This window comes from Rousettus aegyptiacus, unplaced genomic scaffold, assembly GCF_014176215.1.
Source record: "Rousettus aegyptiacus isolate mRouAeg1 unplaced genomic scaffold, mRouAeg1.p scaffold_m13_p_11, whole genome shotgun sequence".
Classification (NCBI taxonomy): Eukaryota; Metazoa; Chordata; class Mammalia; order Chiroptera; family Pteropodidae; genus Rousettus; species Rousettus aegyptiacus.
Window position 1 is genome coordinate 15,013,313 of NW_023416286.1, and position 18,106 is coordinate 15,031,418.

Sequence of the window (18,106 nt, forward strand, 5' to 3'; positions counted from 1 at the left end):
TGAGAGGAGGAGGAGGAGGCGGGAGTTGATTGGGGTGTAGGATGTATGAGGAATACGGAAAACAAGTGGAAGGAGGAGGAAAGCACAGTTAACAGCTCTTAATACTCTTGGCTATCTTCACCGACTTTGTTTCGTGAACGGTTGAGGTGAAAAGCGAAGAACCGATACTGAAGAGGACGGGACCAAAATGATGCGCGGCGGGCCCGAAATGCGTACAATTGCCACCTTCCAACCGGACTTTTCTTCAGACTGCGCCATCTGAAGTCGGCCGCCGGAGAGCGGTCCCGAGAGCGAGCGCAAGGTGCACTCGGTCCGGTGAAGGCCAGCGGCGGCCACACTGGGCGCAGGCAGCCCTTGGGAGCTGGGAAGGGGGGTGCGGGGGCGGGGCGGGCCAGGCGGAGGCCGGAGGCAGCTGCGGGAGGTGCGGGCGTTGCCTTTGCTGGCCAGGCAGGGAGGCCCGCAGTCCGCGAGTCCCGTGGGGCGGGGCGGGGCCAGGAATACAGGGCCCGCCCAGGGTCACCATCCTGGCGGATGGATGCACCAATCATAAATGAGAGGCCAAGGAAGAAGGCAACGGGATCGCAAAGCTGCTCAGATCGTGAAAAGGGGAAAGTACCCAGAGGTCCAAGGGTCTTGACGAATCGAGCCTCCCCACCTGTGCTAGCGCCGGTGTCGGGGCACCCGGCGCGGGGCTGTTATTTATCCAAGTGCTAGGGAGGACTCGTTGGTCCCTGGACAGCGGTCGAAAATGCCCGGAGGGCATGATCGACGTTTCCGGCGCTACAGGTCTCTCCACACATATAAACTCAGGTGCCTGACCGCACCGCTGGCCAGACGGATGGCTAGTGGAAGAGCAATGGGAGAACGAAGCCAAATATCGCCCCAGTGGCGAGGGGGCCTACCGAGCTCGGCCCAGTCCCTGCCCGTGCACCCGAAGGAAAAGACCGAGACGTGGGATCAAACAGACTTCCATGTGTCCTCATGGAGACTTCTCAGAGACAGCGACTTGAGTCACGAAGCAAAGCGCAGAAGAAGCCGGCTTCTAAAGGACCGATATGGTCGGACTCTTCTCCTCGGGATTTCCTAGAGCAGTCCGCTTCCCAGAGTTCCAAGAGAGAAACAGAGAGAGAGGGGCGGCGGACCGCGTGTGCAGTGAGGCGTGGAAGGGCAAGTAGTGTTTCACGGAAACGGAGTTGCGGTAGGCAAGCGTGCAAAGCACGGGAGGTGGACGAGGCTGATGGTTGCGGCCCAATATGAGTGCTCTTAATGCCAAAGAACTGCACACGCCAGTGGACTGCCATGACACATATTCTCGGATGCGACCGTCACCCATTCCAAAGCCTCAACGTGCGGGAGGAAACAGACTGGCACACGAATGTTCATTGTCCTTACAGAACACACCGAGTCGTCAAAGGATGCGCGCGCGCGCGCGCGTCTGGGCGGAAATCGCCTACGGATGGCAAAGGACCGAGGGGAGGACATCCTTCGAAAGCCGCTAGGAATGCTGGGATCGGGCTAATTGGATGGTCACCTTGTGCAGGTCACGTGACCTCGGAAGCGCTTAAGTCCACCCAAAGCCGGAAAGCACCCCAGCGACCCCATCCGCAGTCACCGCGAGAGCTGCGTCGCGGCCAGAGGTCCAGCGCGGCGCTCCCAGCACCAGCCTCTCCGAGGACCCGCTGACAGGCAGAAGGAGCGCAGCCGGGTATCAGGTGGGTTTCCTTTGCGAGCGGTCCTCAGATGAACCCTCAGAGAAATGAGACTCTAGGACATCTAGGTAGCCCCGCGGCTTTGGGCAGTGGGCCGAGGAGACTGTCACTGCGATCATGTCTGTGAGCGGGTGAGTCCGACAAACTCCGCCTCCTCCCGGCTCACCGTGACCCCCGGAGGAGCTCCAGGAGGCAATGGGCCCGGCCACTGTGATTTGCGAGGGCCGGTGCGTGAGCAGTTGCTGGGTTTTTCTTAGGGGCGGTTAAAGCCCAAAGACAGGATCCGTTTTCAAGAATTAGTTCGAACGGATCCACTTCCCGTGTCGCAGAAGCGAGTTACAGATGGGACGGGGACGCCGTGCAGGTGGACAAAGCCCAGCTGAGCCCCTCAGCTGGGAGGCTTCCCATCAGGTAGAGGAAAAGGTATGCTTTCTAGGTGAATTCGCGTGGGAAAATTGCCTCTGCTTCTGTGAAAGGGGACGTCGACATTTTTCCAGAGGGGCACGTCCTTCCTTTTTGCTTTTGGAATGCGTGTGCCACAGGAGACAAGGCGGCGTTAAGGGTGGAGTGCGTCAGAGGGCAGACCGTCTTTCTCTCTCCTCCTGGCAGTCGTTGGGATGGACTTCAGCAACGTCTCTTAAGGCAGCCAGTCGCTCATTCGTGGATGCCCGCCCAAACCCTTCGGGTGTGCCTCGGGGGCCTTGCCTCGTAGGGGATCGCGAGACGGTGGTCAGAGGTCTGGGAACGTGGCATGACAGGATGAGGAGGCTGTTTCTTCTTCGTGGTCCTGAGGGTTCTTCTTCCATCCTTGGAGGATGCGGCGCTTGATGGCCTTTGTTTCCAATTCACTGAAAGTCCTCTTTGATTTTGTCCTCAGGAATCGCCCTAGTCCACGGCTGAGAAAGAAGGACGTGAGAGCCCAAGGAGGTGCGGCAGATGGGCAGATGGCGGGCGGTGACGCGCAGCGCTGGCCCCGCACACTCCAAAAGGAGAAGAGGCCGCGGAGAGCAGGAATGGCGCACGGGGCTCCCCCAGCAGAGGAGGAGGATCCCAGGGTGAGGAGAGGCTTGGCTCTGAGTGGGACTCAGGGCAGGGGTTGGGGCGTGGGGGCAGGTGTTTCTGCGAGCAGGACGGCGGGGACGGTTTTGGAGAGGGCAAGTTCTGCGGACCTGACTCGCTGGTTCCGCCCCATCCACGGCTCATCTGCCTAGGGACCCCTTCCCCAGGCTTGGGCTTGGGGATGCCCCTTAAAATCTTCAACATCCTGGCACCTAGAACGCCCCGCGTTTCTTTCCCCTCTCCACAACTTGTCTACGACATCCATGCATCTGTCCTGCTATCCCCCCCTTCCCTCGTTGCCCTGTGAAATCTGCCTGTGACTCATGCTGACTCACTTCCCTCCTCTCGCTCTTCCCCCAACAGGTGAAGTGCAAGGATTGCGGAGCCTTCGGGCACAAGGCAAGCTGCCTCGGCTGCCCCATGAAGCGCTGGGCCGGTGCCCTGGCCCCCCAGGCCCTGGGTTTTCATAAGATGAAGGAGAACCGAAAACCATGGACTCCCCGGGACCTGCGGAAAGCAGGGCACTTTCGCGACGATGACAGTGAGGAACCGAGACCAAGGTGAGCACTGGGGGCCGTTAGAACCAATCTTGGGGTGAAATCTCCAGAGCTCTCGTGTTCCTCTCCATCTCTACACGGCGTCGCGTGCCATGTGCAGGCAAGGACAGGGGCAGATGGAGATTGCTGGAGAGACTGGGCGGGAAGGGGGGTGCTGGCGGGAGTGGGAGGGAGAGAGAGAAGGAGAAGAGGAGCCCCGCGTCGTCGTCCAGGTGTCCGCAGAAGAGCTCGTTCTCCTCCTGTAGAATCGCTGAGGTGTGGGGAGTGGCGGGGAGGCAGGGACCATCTTCGGACTCGGACAGGCAGGTACGCAATTGAGTCCACATGGAAGCCCTTCGTACAGAAACCGGGAGGCCTCCCTGGAGTGGGGGATGGGGTCCGAGGTGAGGGACAGGCCAGTTGGGCAAAGGCACAGGGCCTCATTCCACTTATCACACCATAACGGGGACAGGGCCTGGGCTGCTGCAAGATTTGCCCCCCTTGGGACGAGAAATGCAGTGGCTTCCACTTACCTACCGCGTTTCTTTCAGCAGGCCCGACGCACGGCAGAGACAGGCTCTCCTGCAGAGATATCCCATGAGACCCGTGGCGAGGCCACGGCCACGTTGGAAGGACGGGACCGAATTCTGTGACTACGTGAGGGTGAGTGCCCCCGCCCTTCTGGTCTCTTCTTCGCCCCGGCTTCACCCCGACTCGGTCGACCACTTTCTGTGAGAGGGAAGAGTAACAATCCCCCTCCCGACGCACGTGGGTCCCGAGGCCTAGTTCGGGTCGTCATTTTTCCTCGGCGTCTCTGATTTTGCATTATGCCCACACATGTGCCAACCAGATGCTGGTGCAGGGTGCGGAAGTGATCTCATGCGATGCTTCCGGAAGATGGACCTCTTTCTGGAAATCAAGGGCCTTGAAGTCCTGATCTATCCGTCCAAAAGTGCCCTCCAAGCTCCTCAGTCCTCAAAATGCCTTACGTGAGGGCACGGTGGTCTCTGTCCCTCCCCCAGGAGAGCACATGACAGAGCTCACGGCCACCTCCTTCCAAGGCGACGCCTGTGAGATGGTTCATGTTTTGTAACCCGCCGTCAGAAAGGGGATCCAGGGTTTGCGGTCCCTTGTTTTGTGCTGAAGAGCACTGAGGGCGAGGAGCTGGTCATGCGCCAATCCACTGCGGGTCTGCCGTTGACCGTGTGAGTTTCCTCTTCCCATCGTAGAGTTTTCTGTGCGCTGTCGCATCCTAACTGGTTCTTGAGCTGAGGAAATTCTGACGTGTGATCTCTGTGTGTTTTGTTGCCCTGCAGCACCCAAAGAGGTTGTTGCCCGTCCACACGGCCAAGAGGAATTGCGTCCCGAACGGCGCTCTCCCAAGCAGGTCGCCAGTGGGAAACCCTGACGTGACCTGCACGGCCTCTGTCCTGGAAGAACCTGAACGGAGCATGTTTTCGCCTCCCGGACTCAAAAGAAAAGTCAGCATCAAGGCGCCAGGCGAGAGAGCTGCCCTGGTCTCCACCCAGACGTGCCGGAGCCCCCGAAAGAAACCGAGACTCAGCCCCTGCCAGAGCCCCCGGAAGAGCTGGCGGAGACCGGATCCGGGGCTTTTCCAGCCTCTCCAACCTCCAGCTAGTGCGACTGCAGCTGAGCTATCGTTGGCACCTCAGGCGACCGGGATGAACCCTGGCCAGGTGCCAAGCATTGACTTCCAGCCACCGCACAAGGGAGCTGCCCTGAAGGCTGTGCAGGCATGCCTGGCACCCCAGCTCGTGCCGTACGACCGGGTTCGGGGCCGGCTCCTCAGAATGGTCTTCACCAGATCAGACAGCGGCCGGTGGAGCTCCAGGTTCGTCACAGCCCCCTCATTCGCTCCTGCTGAGGAGCCGAGCCCTTCTGCTCAGAGCGCCCCCGTCTCAGCGAGGTCGGAGGGACCCCGTGCCCGCGCCCCACTGAGTGTCCTCTATGACGACCTCCGGCTTTCCTCGTCCTCTGGAGACAGCGACGGCCAGTGAGGCCCCGGTGGCAAGGAAGACCTGTGCTCCAGCCCGGGTCCGTCTGGGGGTGACCTTTCAACTGGGAAGGGGAAGCCACCAGGAGCAAGTAGGCTGCTTCCACTCAATGGGCGATTCCCAAGCTGTGCTGCGTGTCCACTAGGGGAACCCGAGGTCATCCGCGGGGCTACACGCGAGCAAACACCGCACCGTTTAGGTTAGGAAGTGCAAGCGATCTTTCCAATAGCGTGTTTTTAAGAAAGAGAGGTCCATGCTTCTTGAACCGGCACGTGCAGTATACTTTTACTTTACTTTTGTCTTTTTTTTTTTTATTAGAAAGTGATCGTATGGGACAGCAAGTCCGTTTGCCCAAGGAACGTTTAAACTCTACTGCATCTAGGAAGATAGGTGACGATTCTGTATGCGGTGTGCTAATGTCTGACTTTGGGGGCTACCGTGGAAGGGCACACCTACGTGATTGCTTAGAAGGCCCCGCCGCACACGCGTGCTGAGATGAGGCTGCTAGAGCATGGGAAGATACTTCCGTGCAAATCAGGATGCGCAGCTGCCCTGCGGTTTTGCACATTTGGTTTCTGAACTGCCCACGAACCATGTGTTTGACCATTTCCTTTTGATAGTAATAAAAATCTGCTCAAGCTGACCTTTTGTGTGCTTGTTTTTTTTTCATGCGTGAGCGTTTCTGGAAAGTTTCCAAACCATGATTATTCCTCCAAGGTGGTTTCACTGAGAGGAAGGGGGGCTTTGGTAGGCCCGCTGGCTTCCGAGAAACACTGAAGCCGAGGCACGCCCAGCTGCACTGAATCATGGCGCTCACACGGGCCACGTGTCCGAGCGCGCCTTGTGGATGCACAAGCGCGAAGAGCTTCGAGGTGCAGGCCGTGTCTCCCGCTGGTCCGCACCGGAGCCGGTCGCCGCCGAGCTGTCACAGACACGCCATCCCGAATCGCACTCCACGAGTCACGGAGACCCTGTGTCTTCGCGGAGGCCTGGACGGGGAGCTCTTCTAAGCTTTGCCCGTGACCGTCACGGACAGCCTTGCTCGAGAAGCACTGGAGGTGCGGGCCGAAGGGCACGCCTCTGTCACAGGCTCCCAACGTTCTCGCACTTCGAAAAAGCTCGGACTAAGCGTCAAGACAAGCACGAGAGCTCTGACGAGACGATGTCCTTAGAAAGACCACATGAGCGCTCCTTTCCCCTGCCCTCTAGCAAACATTTCCTCCTGCGATCCTAGGACGCCCACTTCCGCTTGCCCGTGAAAAGACAGATGGCTGCCTTTACGCACGCACTCTGGGGGGAATCAGCATGGCCATTATTTCTCTTCGGATCGTGATGAACGTCACCTTTGCACTTCTCAGGATTTCCCTTGCTACGATCATCATCTGGAGAAGGCGAAGAAGAAGAAGAAGAAGAAGAAGAAGAAGAAGAAGAAGAAGAAGAAGAAGAAGAAGAAGAAGAAGAAGAAGAAGAAGAAGAAGAAGAAGAAGAAGAAGAAGGAAAAGGAGGAGGAAAGCACAGTTAACAGCTCTTAATACTCTTGGCTTTGTTTCGTGAACTTTGTTTCGTGAACGGTTAAGGTGAAAAGCGAAGAACCGATACTGAAGAGGACGGGACCAAAATGATGCGCGGCGGGCCCGAAATGCGTACAATTGCCACCTTCCAACCGGACTTTTCTTCAGACTGCGCCATCTGAAGTCGGCCGCCGGAGAGCGGTCCCGAGAGCGAGCGCAAGGTGCACTCGGTCCGGTGAAGGCCAGCGGCGGCCACACTGGGCGCAGGCAGCCCTTGGGAGCTGGGAAGGGGGGTGCGGGGGCGGGGCGGGCCAGGCGGAGGCCGGAGGCAGCTGCGGGAGGTGCGGGCGTTGCCTTTGCTGGCCAGGCAGGGAGGCCCGCAGTCCGCGAGTCCCGTGGGGCGGGGCGGGGCCAGGAATACAGGGCCCGCCCAGGGTCACCATCCTGGCGGATGGATGCACCAATCATAAATGAGAGGCCGAGGAAGAAGGCAACGGGATCGCAAAGCTGCTCAGATCGTGAAAAGGGGAAAGTACCCAGAGGTCCAAGGGTCTTGACGAATGGAGCCTCCCCACCTGTGCTAGCGCCGGTGTCGGGGCACCCGGCGCGGGGCTGTTATTTACCCAAGTGCTAGGGAGGACTCGTTGGTCCCTGGACAGCGGTCGAAAATGCCCGGAGGGCATGATCGACGTTTCCGGTGCTACAGGTCTCTCCACACATAGAAACTCAGGTGCCTGACCGCACCGCTGGCCAGACGGATGGCTAGTGGAAGAGCAATGGGAGAACGAAGCCAAATATCGCCCCAGTGGCGAGGGGGCCTACCGAGCTCGGCCCAGTCCCTGCCCGTGCACCCGAAGGAAAAGACCGAGACGTGGGATCAAACAGACTTCCATGTGTCCTCATGGAGACTTCTCAGAGACAGCGACTTGAGTCACGAAGCAAAGCGCAGAAGAAGCCGGCTTCTAAAGGACCGATATGGTCGGACTCTTCTCCTCGGGATTTCCTAGAGCAGTCCGCTTCCCAGAGTTCCAAGAGAGAAACAGAGAGAGAGGGGCGGCGGACCGCGTGTGCAGTGAGGCGTGGAAGGGCAAGTAGTGTTTCACGGAAACGGAGTTGCGGTAGGCAAGCGTGCAAAGCACGGGAGGTGGACGAGGCTGATGGTTGCGGCCCAATATGAGTGCTCTTAATGCCAAAGAACTGCACACGCCAGTGGACTGCCATGACACATATTCTCGGATGCGACCGTCACCCATTCCAAAGCCTCAACGTGCGGGAGGAAACAGACTGGCACACGAATGTTCATTGTCCTTACAGAACACACCGAGTCGTCAAAGGATGCGCGCGCGCGCGCGCGCGTCTGGGCGGAAATCGCCTACGGATGGCAAAGGACCGAGGGGAGGACATCCTTCGAAAGCCGCTAGGAATGCTGGGATCGGGCTAATTGGATGGTCACCTTGTGCAGGTCACGTGACCTCGGAAGCGCTTAAGTCCACCCAAAGCCGGAAAGCACCCCAGCGACCCCATCCGCAGTCACCGCGAGAGCTGCGTCGCGGCCAGAGGTCCAGCGCGGCGCTCCCAGCACCAGCCTCTCCGAGGACCCGCTGACAGGCAGAAGGAGCGCAGCCGGGTATCAGGTGGGTTTCCTTTGCGAGCGGTCCTCAGATGAACCCTCAGAGAAATGAGACTCTAGGACATCTAGGTAGCCCCGCGGCTTTGGGCAGTGGGCCGAGGAGACTGTCACTGCGATCATGTCTGTGAGCGGGTGAGTCCGACAAACTCCGCCTCCTCCCGGCTCACCGTGACCCCCGGAGGAGCTCCAGGAGGCAATGGGCCCGGCCACTGTGATTTGCGAGGGCCGGTGCGTGAGCAGTTGCTGGGTTTTTCTTAGGGGCGGTTAAAGCCCAAAGACAGGATCCGTTTTCAAGAATTAGTTCGAACGGATCCACTTCCCATGTCGCAGAAGCGAGTTACAGATGGGACGGGGACGCCGTGCAGGTGGACAAAGCCCAGCTGAGCCCCTCAGCTGGGAGGCTTCCCATCAGGTAGAGGAAAAGGTATGCTTTCTAGGTGAATTCGCGTTGGAAAATTGCCTCTGCTTCTGTGAAAGGGGACGTCGACATTTTTCCAGAGGGGCACGTCCTTCCTTTTTGCTTTTGGAATGCGTGTGCCACAGGAGACCAGGCGGCGTTAAGGATGGAGTGCGTCAGAGGGCAGACCGTCTTTCTCTCTCCTCCTGGCAGTCGTTGGGATGGACTTCAGCAACGTCTCTTAAGGCAGCCAGTCGCTCATTCGTGGATGCCCGCCCAAACCCTTCGGGTGTGCCTCGGGGGCCTTGCCTCGTAGGGGATCGCGAGACGGTGGTCAGAGGTCTGGGAACGTGGCATGACAGGATGAGGAGGCTGTTTCTTCTTCGTGGTCCTGAGGGTTCTTCTTCCATCCTTGGAGGATGCGGCGCTTGATGGCCTTTGTTTCCAATTCACTGAAAGTCCTCTTTGATTTTGTCCTCAGGAATCGCCCTAGTCCACGGCTGAGAAAGAAGGACGTGAGAGCCCAAGGAGGTGCGGCAGATGGGCAGATGGCGGGCGGTGACGCGCAGCGCTGGCCCCGCACACTCCAAAAGGAGAAGAGGCCGCGGAGAGCAGGAATGGCGCACGGGGCTCCCCCAGCAGAGGAGGAGGATCCCAGGGTGAGGAGAGGCTTGGCTCTGAGTGGGACTCAGGGCAGGGGTTGGGGCGTGGGGGCAGGTGTTTCTGCGAGCAGGACGGCGGGGACGGTTTTGGAGAGGGCAAGTTCTGCGGACCTGACTCGCTGGTTCCGCCCCATCCACGGCTCATCTGCCTAGGGACCCCTTCCCCAGGCTTGGGCTTGGGGATGCCCCTTAAAATCTTCAACATCCTGGCACCTAGAACGCCCCGCGTTTCTTTCCCCTCTCCACAACTTGTCTACGACATCCATGCATCTGTCCTGCTATCCCCCCCTTCCCTCGTTGCCCTGTGAAATCTGCCTGTGACTCATGCTGACTCACTTCCCTCCTCTCGCTCTTCCCCCAACAGGTGAAGTGCAAGGATTGCGGAGCCTTCGGGCACAAGGCAAGCTGCCTCGGCTGCCCCATGAAGCGCTGGGCCGGTGCCCTGGCCCCCCAGGCCCTGGGTTTTCATAAGATGAAGGAGAACCGAAAACCATGGACTCCCCGGGACCTGCGGAAAGCAGGGCACTTTCGCGACGATGACAGTGAGGAACCGAGACCAAGGTGAGCACTGGGGGCCGTTAGAACCAATCTTGGGGTGAAATCTCCAGAGCTCTCGTGTTCCTCTCCATCTCTACACGGCGTCGCGTGCCATGTGCAGGCAAGGACAGGGGCAGATGGAGATTGCTGGAGAGACTGGGCGGGAAGGGGGGTGCTGGCGGGAGTGGGAGGGAGAGAGAGAAGGAGAAGAGGAGCCCCGCGTCGTCGTCCAGGTGTCCGCAGAAGAGCTCGTTCTCCTCCTGTAGAATCGCTGAGGTGTGGGGAGTGGCGGGGAGGCAGGGACCATCTTCGGACTCGGACAGGCAGGTACGCAATTGAGTCCACATGGAAGCCCTTCGTACAGAAACCGGGAGGCCTCCCTGGAGTGGGGGATGGGGTCCGAGGTGAGGGACAGGCCAGTTGGGCAAAGGCACAGGGCCTCATTCCACTTATCACACCATAACGGGGACAGGGCCTGGGCTGCTGCAAGATTTGCCCCCCTTGGGACGAGAAATGCAGTGGCTTCCACTTACCTACCGCGTTTCTTTCAGCAGGCCCGACGCACGGCAGAGACAGGCTCTCCTGCAGAGATATCCCATGAGACCCGTGGCGAGGCCACGGCCACGTTGGAAGGACGGGACCGAATTCTGTGACTACGTGAGGGTGAGTGCCCCCGCCCTTCTGGTCTCTTCTTCGCCCCGGCTTCACCCCGACTCGGTCGACCACTTTCTGTGAGAGGGAAGAGTAACAATCCCCCTCCCGACGCACGTGGGTCCCGAGGCCTAGTTCGGGTCGTCATTTTTCCTCGGCGTCTCTGATTTTGCATTATGCCCACACATGTGCCAACCAGATGCTGGTGCAGGGTGCGGAAGTGATCTCATGCGATGCTTCCGGAAGATGGACCTCTTTCTGGAAATCAAGGGCCTTGAAGTCCTGATCTATCCGTCCAAAAGTGCCCTCCAAGCTCCTCAGTCCTCAAAATGCCTTACGTGAGGGCACGGTGGTCTCTGTCCCTCCCCCAGGAGAGCACATGACAGAGCTCACGGCCACTTCCTTCCAAGGCGACGCCTGTGAGATGGTTCATGTTTTGTAACCCGCCGTCAGAAAGGGGATCCAGGGTTTGCGGTCCCTTGTTTTGTGCTGAAGAGCACTGAGGGCGAGGAGCTGGTCATGCGCCAATCCACTGCGGGTCTGCCGTTGACCGTGTGAGTTTCCTCTTCCCATCGTAGAGTTTTCTGTGCGCTGTCGCATCCTAACTGGTTCTTGAGCTGAGGAAATTCTGACGTGTGATCTCTGTGTGTTTTGTTGCCCTGCAGCACCCAAAGAGGTTGTTGCCCGTCCACACGGCCAAGAGGAATTGCGTCCCGAACGGCGCTCTCCCAAGCAGGTCGCCAGTGGGAAACCCTGACGTGACCTGCACGGCCTCTGTCCTGGAAGAACCTGAACGGAGCATGTTTTCGCCTCCCGGACTCAAAAGAAAAGTCAGCATCAAGGCGCCAGGCGAGAGAGCTGCCCTGGTCTCCACCCAGACGTGCCGGAGCCCCCGAAAGAAACCGAGACTCAGCCCCTGCCAGAGCCCCCGGAAGAGCTGGCGGAGACCGGATCCGGGGCTTTTCCAGCCTCTCCAACCTCCAGCTAGTGCGACTGCAGCTGAGCTATCGTTGGCACCTCAGGCGACCGGGATGAACCCTGGCCAGGTGCCAAGCATTGACTTCCAGCCACCGCACAAGGGAGCTGCCCTGAAGGCTGTGCAGGCATGCCTGGCACCCCAGCTCGTGCCGTACGACCGGGTTCGGGGCCGGCTCCTCAGAATGGTCTTCACCAGATCAGACAGCGGCCGGTGGAGCTCCAGGTTCGTCACAGCCCCCTCATTCGCTCCTGCTGAGGAGCCGAGCCCTTCTGCTCAGAGCGCCCCCGTCTCAGCGAGGTCGGAGGGACCCCGTGCCCGCGCCCCACTGAGTGTCCTCTATGACGACCTCCGGCTTTCCTCGTCCTCTGGAGACAGCGACGGCCAGTGAGGCCCCGGTGGCAAGGAAGACCTGTGCTCCAGCCCGGGTCCGTCTGGGGGTGACCTTTCAACTGGGAAGGGGAAGCCACCAGGAGCAAGTAGGCTGCTTCCACTCAATGGGCGATTCCCAAGCTGTGCTGCGTGTCCACTAGGGGAACCCGAGGTCATCCGCGGGGCTACACGCGAGCAAACACCGCACCGTTTAGGTTAGGAAGTGCAAGCGATCTTTCCAATAGCGTGTTTTTAAGAAAGAGAGGTCCATGCTTCTTGAACCGGCACGTGCAGTATACTTTTACTTTACTTTTGTCTTTTTTTTTTTTATTAGAAAGTGATCGTATGGGACAGCAAGTCCGTTTGCCCAAGGAACGTTTAAACTCTACTGCATCTAGGAAGATAGGTGACGATTCTGTATGCGGTGTGCTAATGTCTGACTTTGGGGGCTACCGTGGAAGGGCACACCTACGTGATTGCTTAGAAGGCCCCGCCGCACACGCGTGCTGAGATGAGGCTGCTAGAGCATGGGAAGATACTTCCGTGCAAATCAGGATGCGCAGCTGCCCTGCGGTTTTGCACATTTGGTTTCTGAACTGCCCACGAACCATGTGTTTGACCATTTCCTTTTGATAGTAATAAAAATCTGCTCAAGCTGACCTTTTGTGTGCTTGTTTTTTTTTCATGCGTGAGCGTTTCTGGAAAGTTTCCAAACCATGATTATTCCTCCAAGGTGGTTTCACTGAGAGGAAGGGGGGCTTTGGTAGGCCCGCTGGCTTCCGAGAAACACTGAAGCCGAGGCACGCCCAGCTGCACTGAATCGTGGCGCTCACACGGGCCACGTGTCCGAGCGCGCCTTGTGGATGCACAAGCGCGAAGAGCTTCGAGGTGCAGGCCGTGTCTCCCGCTGGTCCGCACCGGAGCCGGTCGCCGCCGAGCTGTCACAGACACGCCATCCCGAATCGCACTCCACGAGTCACGGAGACCCTGTGTCTTCGCGGAGGCCTGGACGGGGAGCTCTTCTAAGCTTTGCCCGTGACCGTCACGGACAGCCTTGCTCGAGAAGCACTGGAGGTGCGGGCCGAAGGGCACGCCTCTGTCACAGGCTCCCAACGTTCTCGCACTTCGAAAAAGCTCGGACTAAGCGTCAAGACAAGCACGAGAGCTCTGACGAGACGATGTCCTTAGAAAGACCACATGAGCACTCCTTTCCCCTGCCCTCTAGCAAACATTTCCTCCTGCGATCCTAGGACGCCCACTTCCGCTTGCCCGTGAAAAGACAGATGGCTGCCTTTACGCACTCTGGGGGGAATCAGCATGGCCATTATTTCTCTTCGGATCGTGATGAACGTCACCTTTGCACTTCTCAGGATTTCCCTTGCTACGATCATCATCTGGATCACGGGTGCTCTCACGAGGTTGTGGGGGATCCTCCTAGTTCCTGTCAAGTAACCCTCTGGTGCCGGTTGTCACGCAGCATGTTTTAGACCAAGCTCGTAATACCCTCTTTTCTCCTGGACGCCACCTCCCCCCCTCCAGGTCCCTTGGTCCCTCTGTACTGCTTTTCCCGCAGCCCATCCTCACAGCCCCGTACTCAACTGACTCTCTCAGGTCGGGATCGGCCCCTGCCGAACGGCGACTGCCAGGGTCCCTCCTCCACACCCGGACTCTGGTCCCCTATGACTTTCCCACTTCTCTCCCCACGCGTCACATGGGGTCCGGCCCCAAGTGCCTTTGAAAGCCCAGCACTGCTCCCTCGTTCCCCGACTGTCTTCTCTTGTCCTTGTCAGCCCTGGTCAGAGTCCACGGTCCCTCGCCTCCCTGACGCAAGGCCCTGCTCGCCTTGCTCATGCTGCTCCTGTTCACAGACCATGACTTTGCCCCGCCAAAGCTTTGCCCGCCTCTTCCTGCAGCGAGACCTTAGACCGAGGACTCTCCCGGAGCTCCAGGGACAGGATCACAGGTGCTCATCCGACTGCAGTACTCCCAGTTACCATATCCCCCTTTAGAAACCATCATGCTTGCAAAATTCCCTGAAACCTATGAGCTTCCAAGGAGGTATAGATTACGGTACTCCCCCAGTAAAGACCCATTCCCCAGGGGACGCACCTCTGTCATGGGACTGCCTCTTTGGCAAAGGAGGGACGACATTCCGAAATAAGTCTGGGAGCCTCGGGCGCAGCTCACGACTAAAGGATCATCCAAACGTCCTCATGAACGGAGGAAGCGAGTCATGAGATCGTCCATGTGACTCATGACAAAGGTGGGTTTCAAAGGACCCGGTACCTACAATTTCTAAGGAATCCAGGAACACTTGCCCGATTTTCTTGGTGCCTCATTGGATATGGTCCCCACATGAGAGAAACTGGTCTCCACCTTCGCCGAGACTACAAAGGACCCGTAAAGCTGTACGTGGCTAAGGTGCACCACGTGGCCACCCCCCCTTCTCCCTGGCCGCTGGGAAAGCGCCACCACGGTCAGGGTCTGCCACATATCCGCCCACTCCATCACCCCCTATAGCTGCCGTTTGTGTGGGGTGGGAAATCTGAAGACCTACTTACTGCCTTAGTCACTTTTAAGCATAAGATTCGAGAGTCTCCGACTGTAATTCATAAGGCTAGGAACTGAAAAGAAGAAAATATGTGGAATGGGAGAGCTGCCACGTTTTGCCAATGATACAAGTGAGCCCCGTTTCCGAAAGAAGGAAAAGAAACATAGATGCGGGCTCGCCGTCCGTTGCCATCCCAACCGTGACGCTTTAAGGCGAACTTCCGTACTGGGAAGACGGTCGAGCGGAGCAGGGCAGGAGGCCGCGAGCTCGCTTCCTGTCCACACTGGGCTGCACGCGATGCCCAGCCCCGGGCCGCCCGAGAAACCACTGCGCCGTGCACTCCTGCCGCGACACTCCGACATTCTCCTTCGTCCTGGCTGCGCACATGACTGTCTGCACAGCAAAGCCACTGGAAATCATCCAAAGACAAGAACCCGTCCAATTCACAGTCATTTCCCAAATCCCCAAAGCAAGCTGCATTCCATGTTCATAGGAACAAAATGTATTGCAATGCGGTAGCACGTCGACGAATTAAAATATCATTTAGAGGGGTGGGAGGATACGTGAGAAGCTGAAGGGGAAGAGAGTCCTTAACATCGTGATATTTGTACAACGACAGCTGATGACTAGCATGAGAGGGGTGATCACTTTGAAAGATATAAAAATGGCGGCGCGCTGTATTAGGGACCTGTGACTGGGATAATATTGAACACCAACGCTACCCATGTAGGGGAAATATGTATATAGATCGTAGAAAAGGTTGACTGACGATATCCTGGCCTCCGCCCCCAACTAACGCGCAGTCCCGTTCAGTCTAACGGAGGCTTGAGAGCAAGTAGTATGGAACACAATGCTGGATTTTATGTTCAAGGCCCAAAATATAATGAAATTGTTGAGCATAGCGATGCATGGAAATGTCTTTTAGAGGGATGGGAGTGTGTGTGACAAGCTGAAGGAGAAGAGAGTCCTTCAACTGTGATATTTGTATAATGGCAGATGATGACTATAATGAGAGGTGTAATCACCTTGAAAGATATAAAAATGGTGACAGATTGGATTAGCTGCTGATGACTGGTATGGTGTTGTACTCCAACTGTACTTAAGTGTAAAAAAATTATATAGTTCGTAGAATGATTCAGCAAATAGCATTTTTCAGTTTGCATCATCGGCTTATATATTATATCTACTTTGAAATTTCTTTCCTAGGTTCTTCATTTTGTGGTATTGGTCTTTGATTATGAGTGTTGTATTTAAATCATTTGGTGTTTGATTAAATTTATGTTTATGTTTTTCACAGATTCTAATTTCTTTGAAAGGTTAATTTTTTTTTTTTAGGGGAAGCAAGCCTTGAATGAGCTCACAGAGTGCAATGAGCTTGTCAGTTTGCAATCTTTTATTTATTTATTTTATTTTTTATGCCTACAGCACCGGTCTTCTTAGGCAGTCCCCCATGCAAGTACTAATCAGGTCTGAGCCTGCTTAGCTTTTGAGATCAGACAGCTTTTTCAGGGTGGCATGGTTGTAGACAAAAGGTTAATCTTTTTTTTTTTTTTTTAAATGCCTTGGTGTGTTTGGGGCACTTGGAAAGGTCAGCTGACTTCAATACGTAAATATGTTTTCACTTAATTTGAATTTAGATCAACACTTATAAAGTATCAATACTGTATACAGGCTTAGAAGTTGGTCTTTTTGACTAGCTTCTGCAGTTTTATAAGCTTCTATTTCCTTATCTGTAAAATGAGGTTAAAATTAGTGTCTATTTTACAAGGTCATTGTTAAGATCAAACTAGATTGTACACATAAGTTTAGCATAAAACTTTACTCATCACTATATATAAGCTATTATTTTTATTTTAAAATGAGATGTACTGGAAAGTATCAACTAAAAAGGAGTATATTTAGGGTCTATATGACAACCAAGCAAAAGCTTAGAAGACAAAGAATAGAACTATAATCAATAGGAAAGATTTATCTCTGAAGGGCACAGACCAGAGAATAAGGAATCAGTAGTGCAATTTGGATGATTGTAAGAAGCATTTGGAAGATGAGTGGGGAAGGGAAATTTTAAGACGAGTTGGTTACCAGAAAATTAATGCTAAAAAAGGGAAAATTGGTCTTCCATTAAGTATTCATCTATTTTCAAAGTGGTAGATTCTTTAAATTTAACAAAAACATAATATATCATATTAACCAGGAGATGGCAATATATGAACTTTAAGTAACATGTAATAGCATCATTGTTCATTATTGTATCTCAAATGTGATAGATATCATGTAAAAGAAAAATATCAATTATTGAAGTCCTTGGGGAAATTTGCTGTTCTCAGCTTTTGCTAGATAGTACATAACTGAAATGTTAATGCATTATTAACTTTTGAAAAATCAAGTATAGAAATTTTTTTGAAAAGTGATTTGTTATAAGTGGAAATGAAAAAAATGATGTCTTCTTTCCACTGGTAAATCTTCAGAATATAAATTATTAAAGAACATAGTGATATGTACAATACTGATTTTTCTTCATTCTTCGTGTATTTGTTGCATTTCTTAGAGAGGCATTTACACTATTATTTTATTTTTAAATTTGTTTTTGACCAAATTTTTCATCTTTTAATTTGGTTCTGAAGAGAATTTTTTTCTATAGCTAGATATAATAAAAATGAAGATTTAATTTTTTATTTTACTAGAGGTAGTTTAGAATATTTACATAATTTTAACTTTCACCTTTGTAAAACCGTATTTTGAATTTTTGACCTCTTTTGGAAAAGAACTTGCTTTTTATCAAGGAAGTTTTCTTCTATCTCTGGGAAGAAATGTTTCATGTCTACATATATCATTGAAAGTTTATTGTAGTTTGTACTGTTCTTGCTTCAAATTATGTTATTACAACAAGATTAACATTAATATTAATATTTATTGATATTTCACAGTATTACAGATTAGATTCCACTGTTTGTCAGCCTTGATAATCTCCCCCAACACACATTTCAAGTACCAGTGATTTCTAATATAACTGTGGTCACAGTGAATAGTCCTAAAAACAGGAGTTATATTGTTTTTATTTATTGTGGTCTGTTGGGACCTGAGAGTAAGGATTAGTTTTACATATTTAAAAAGTTGGAAGTTTGTTGATTTTGCTCTGTGATAATTAGTCATTTGATCAAAAGTTATTCCATTAAATTGGTAATCATTAAAAGGAATGTATTTTTTTACACTAAATTTTTATAATTTGAGAGCATGAGGGAAAAAATAGAAGTAAGCATTTTGGTTCTAATTTGTTTTTAAGAAATAGAAAGTGAATACAAGGCAGTTGTGCAATTTAGGAAAACTCAGCTTGATATCGTGTTTTCATCTTCACATATTGCTAGTATGTCACTGCAGGGAGTTTAACTGAAAACAAACACATACAGAGAACCATGATCTGGTTTTCAATGAATGGTTCTTTAAAAAAGTTCAGATTCCTAAAAATTTATGGTTATCATCTACTTCACTACTCTTTCTCT

At 54.2% G+C, this 18,106-nt stretch overlaps 2 protein-coding genes and 1 long non-coding RNA gene across 3 annotated transcripts in view; 2 read left to right on the forward strand and 1 right to left on the reverse strand.

Moving 5' to 3' along the window:
* The window catches only part of LOC118609348, a 258,174-nt gene extending 247,502 nt beyond the window's left edge, over positions 1–10,672 (reverse strand). Inside the window, exons 1-2 of the long non-coding RNA XR_004953320.1 lie at positions 10,590–10,672; positions 3,838–6,701 (exon numbers count right to left, since the gene is read on the reverse strand). This is a non-coding gene — a long non-coding RNA (uncharacterized LOC118609348). The remainder of the gene's footprint in view (positions 1–3,837; positions 6,702–10,589) is intronic.
* LOC107511396 (putative protein FAM90A20P) lies at positions 2,483–5,343 on the forward strand. The gene is made up of 4 exons (XM_016145730.2): positions 2,483–2,764; positions 3,132–3,328; positions 3,859–3,967; positions 4,621–5,343. The coding sequence occupies exons 1-4, from the start codon at positions 2,525–2,527 to the stop codon at positions 5,320–5,322; spliced, it is 1,248 nt and encodes a 415-aa protein (XP_016001216.2). The 5' UTR covers positions 2,483–2,524; the 3' UTR covers positions 5,323–5,343.
* On the forward strand, positions 9,235–12,095 carry LOC118609347 (putative protein FAM90A20P). The gene is made up of 4 exons (XM_036228513.1): positions 9,235–9,516; positions 9,884–10,080; positions 10,611–10,719; positions 11,373–12,095. Exons 1-4 carry the CDS (start codon positions 9,277–9,279, stop codon positions 12,072–12,074), a joined length of 1,248 nt encoding a protein of 415 aa, XP_036084406.1. The 5' UTR covers positions 9,235–9,276; the 3' UTR covers positions 12,075–12,095.
* The last annotated feature ends 6,011 nt before the right edge of the window (positions 12,096–18,106 follow it).

Coding starts and splice junctions, on each gene's coding strand:
- LOC107511396 (XM_016145730.2), top strand. CDS start 2,525: ATGCGGCGCTTGATGGCCTTTGTTTCCAATTCACTGAAAGTCCTCTTT. Junction 3,329..3,858: donor AGTGAGGAACCGAGACCAAG/GTGAGCACTGGG, acceptor TTCTTTCAGCAG/GCCCGACGCACGGCAGAGAC. Junction 3,968..4,620: donor AATTCTGTGACTACGTGAGG/GTGAGTGCCCCC, acceptor GTTGCCCTGCAG/CACCCAAAGAGGTTGTTGCC.
- LOC118609347 (XM_036228513.1), top strand. CDS start 9,277: ATGCGGCGCTTGATGGCCTTTGTTTCCAATTCACTGAAAGTCCTCTTT. Junction 9,517..9,883: donor CAGAGGAGGAGGATCCCAGG/GTGAGGAGAGGC, acceptor TTCCCCCAACAG/GTGAAGTGCAAGGATTGCGG. Junction 10,081..10,610: donor AGTGAGGAACCGAGACCAAG/GTGAGCACTGGG, acceptor TTCTTTCAGCAG/GCCCGACGCACGGCAGAGAC.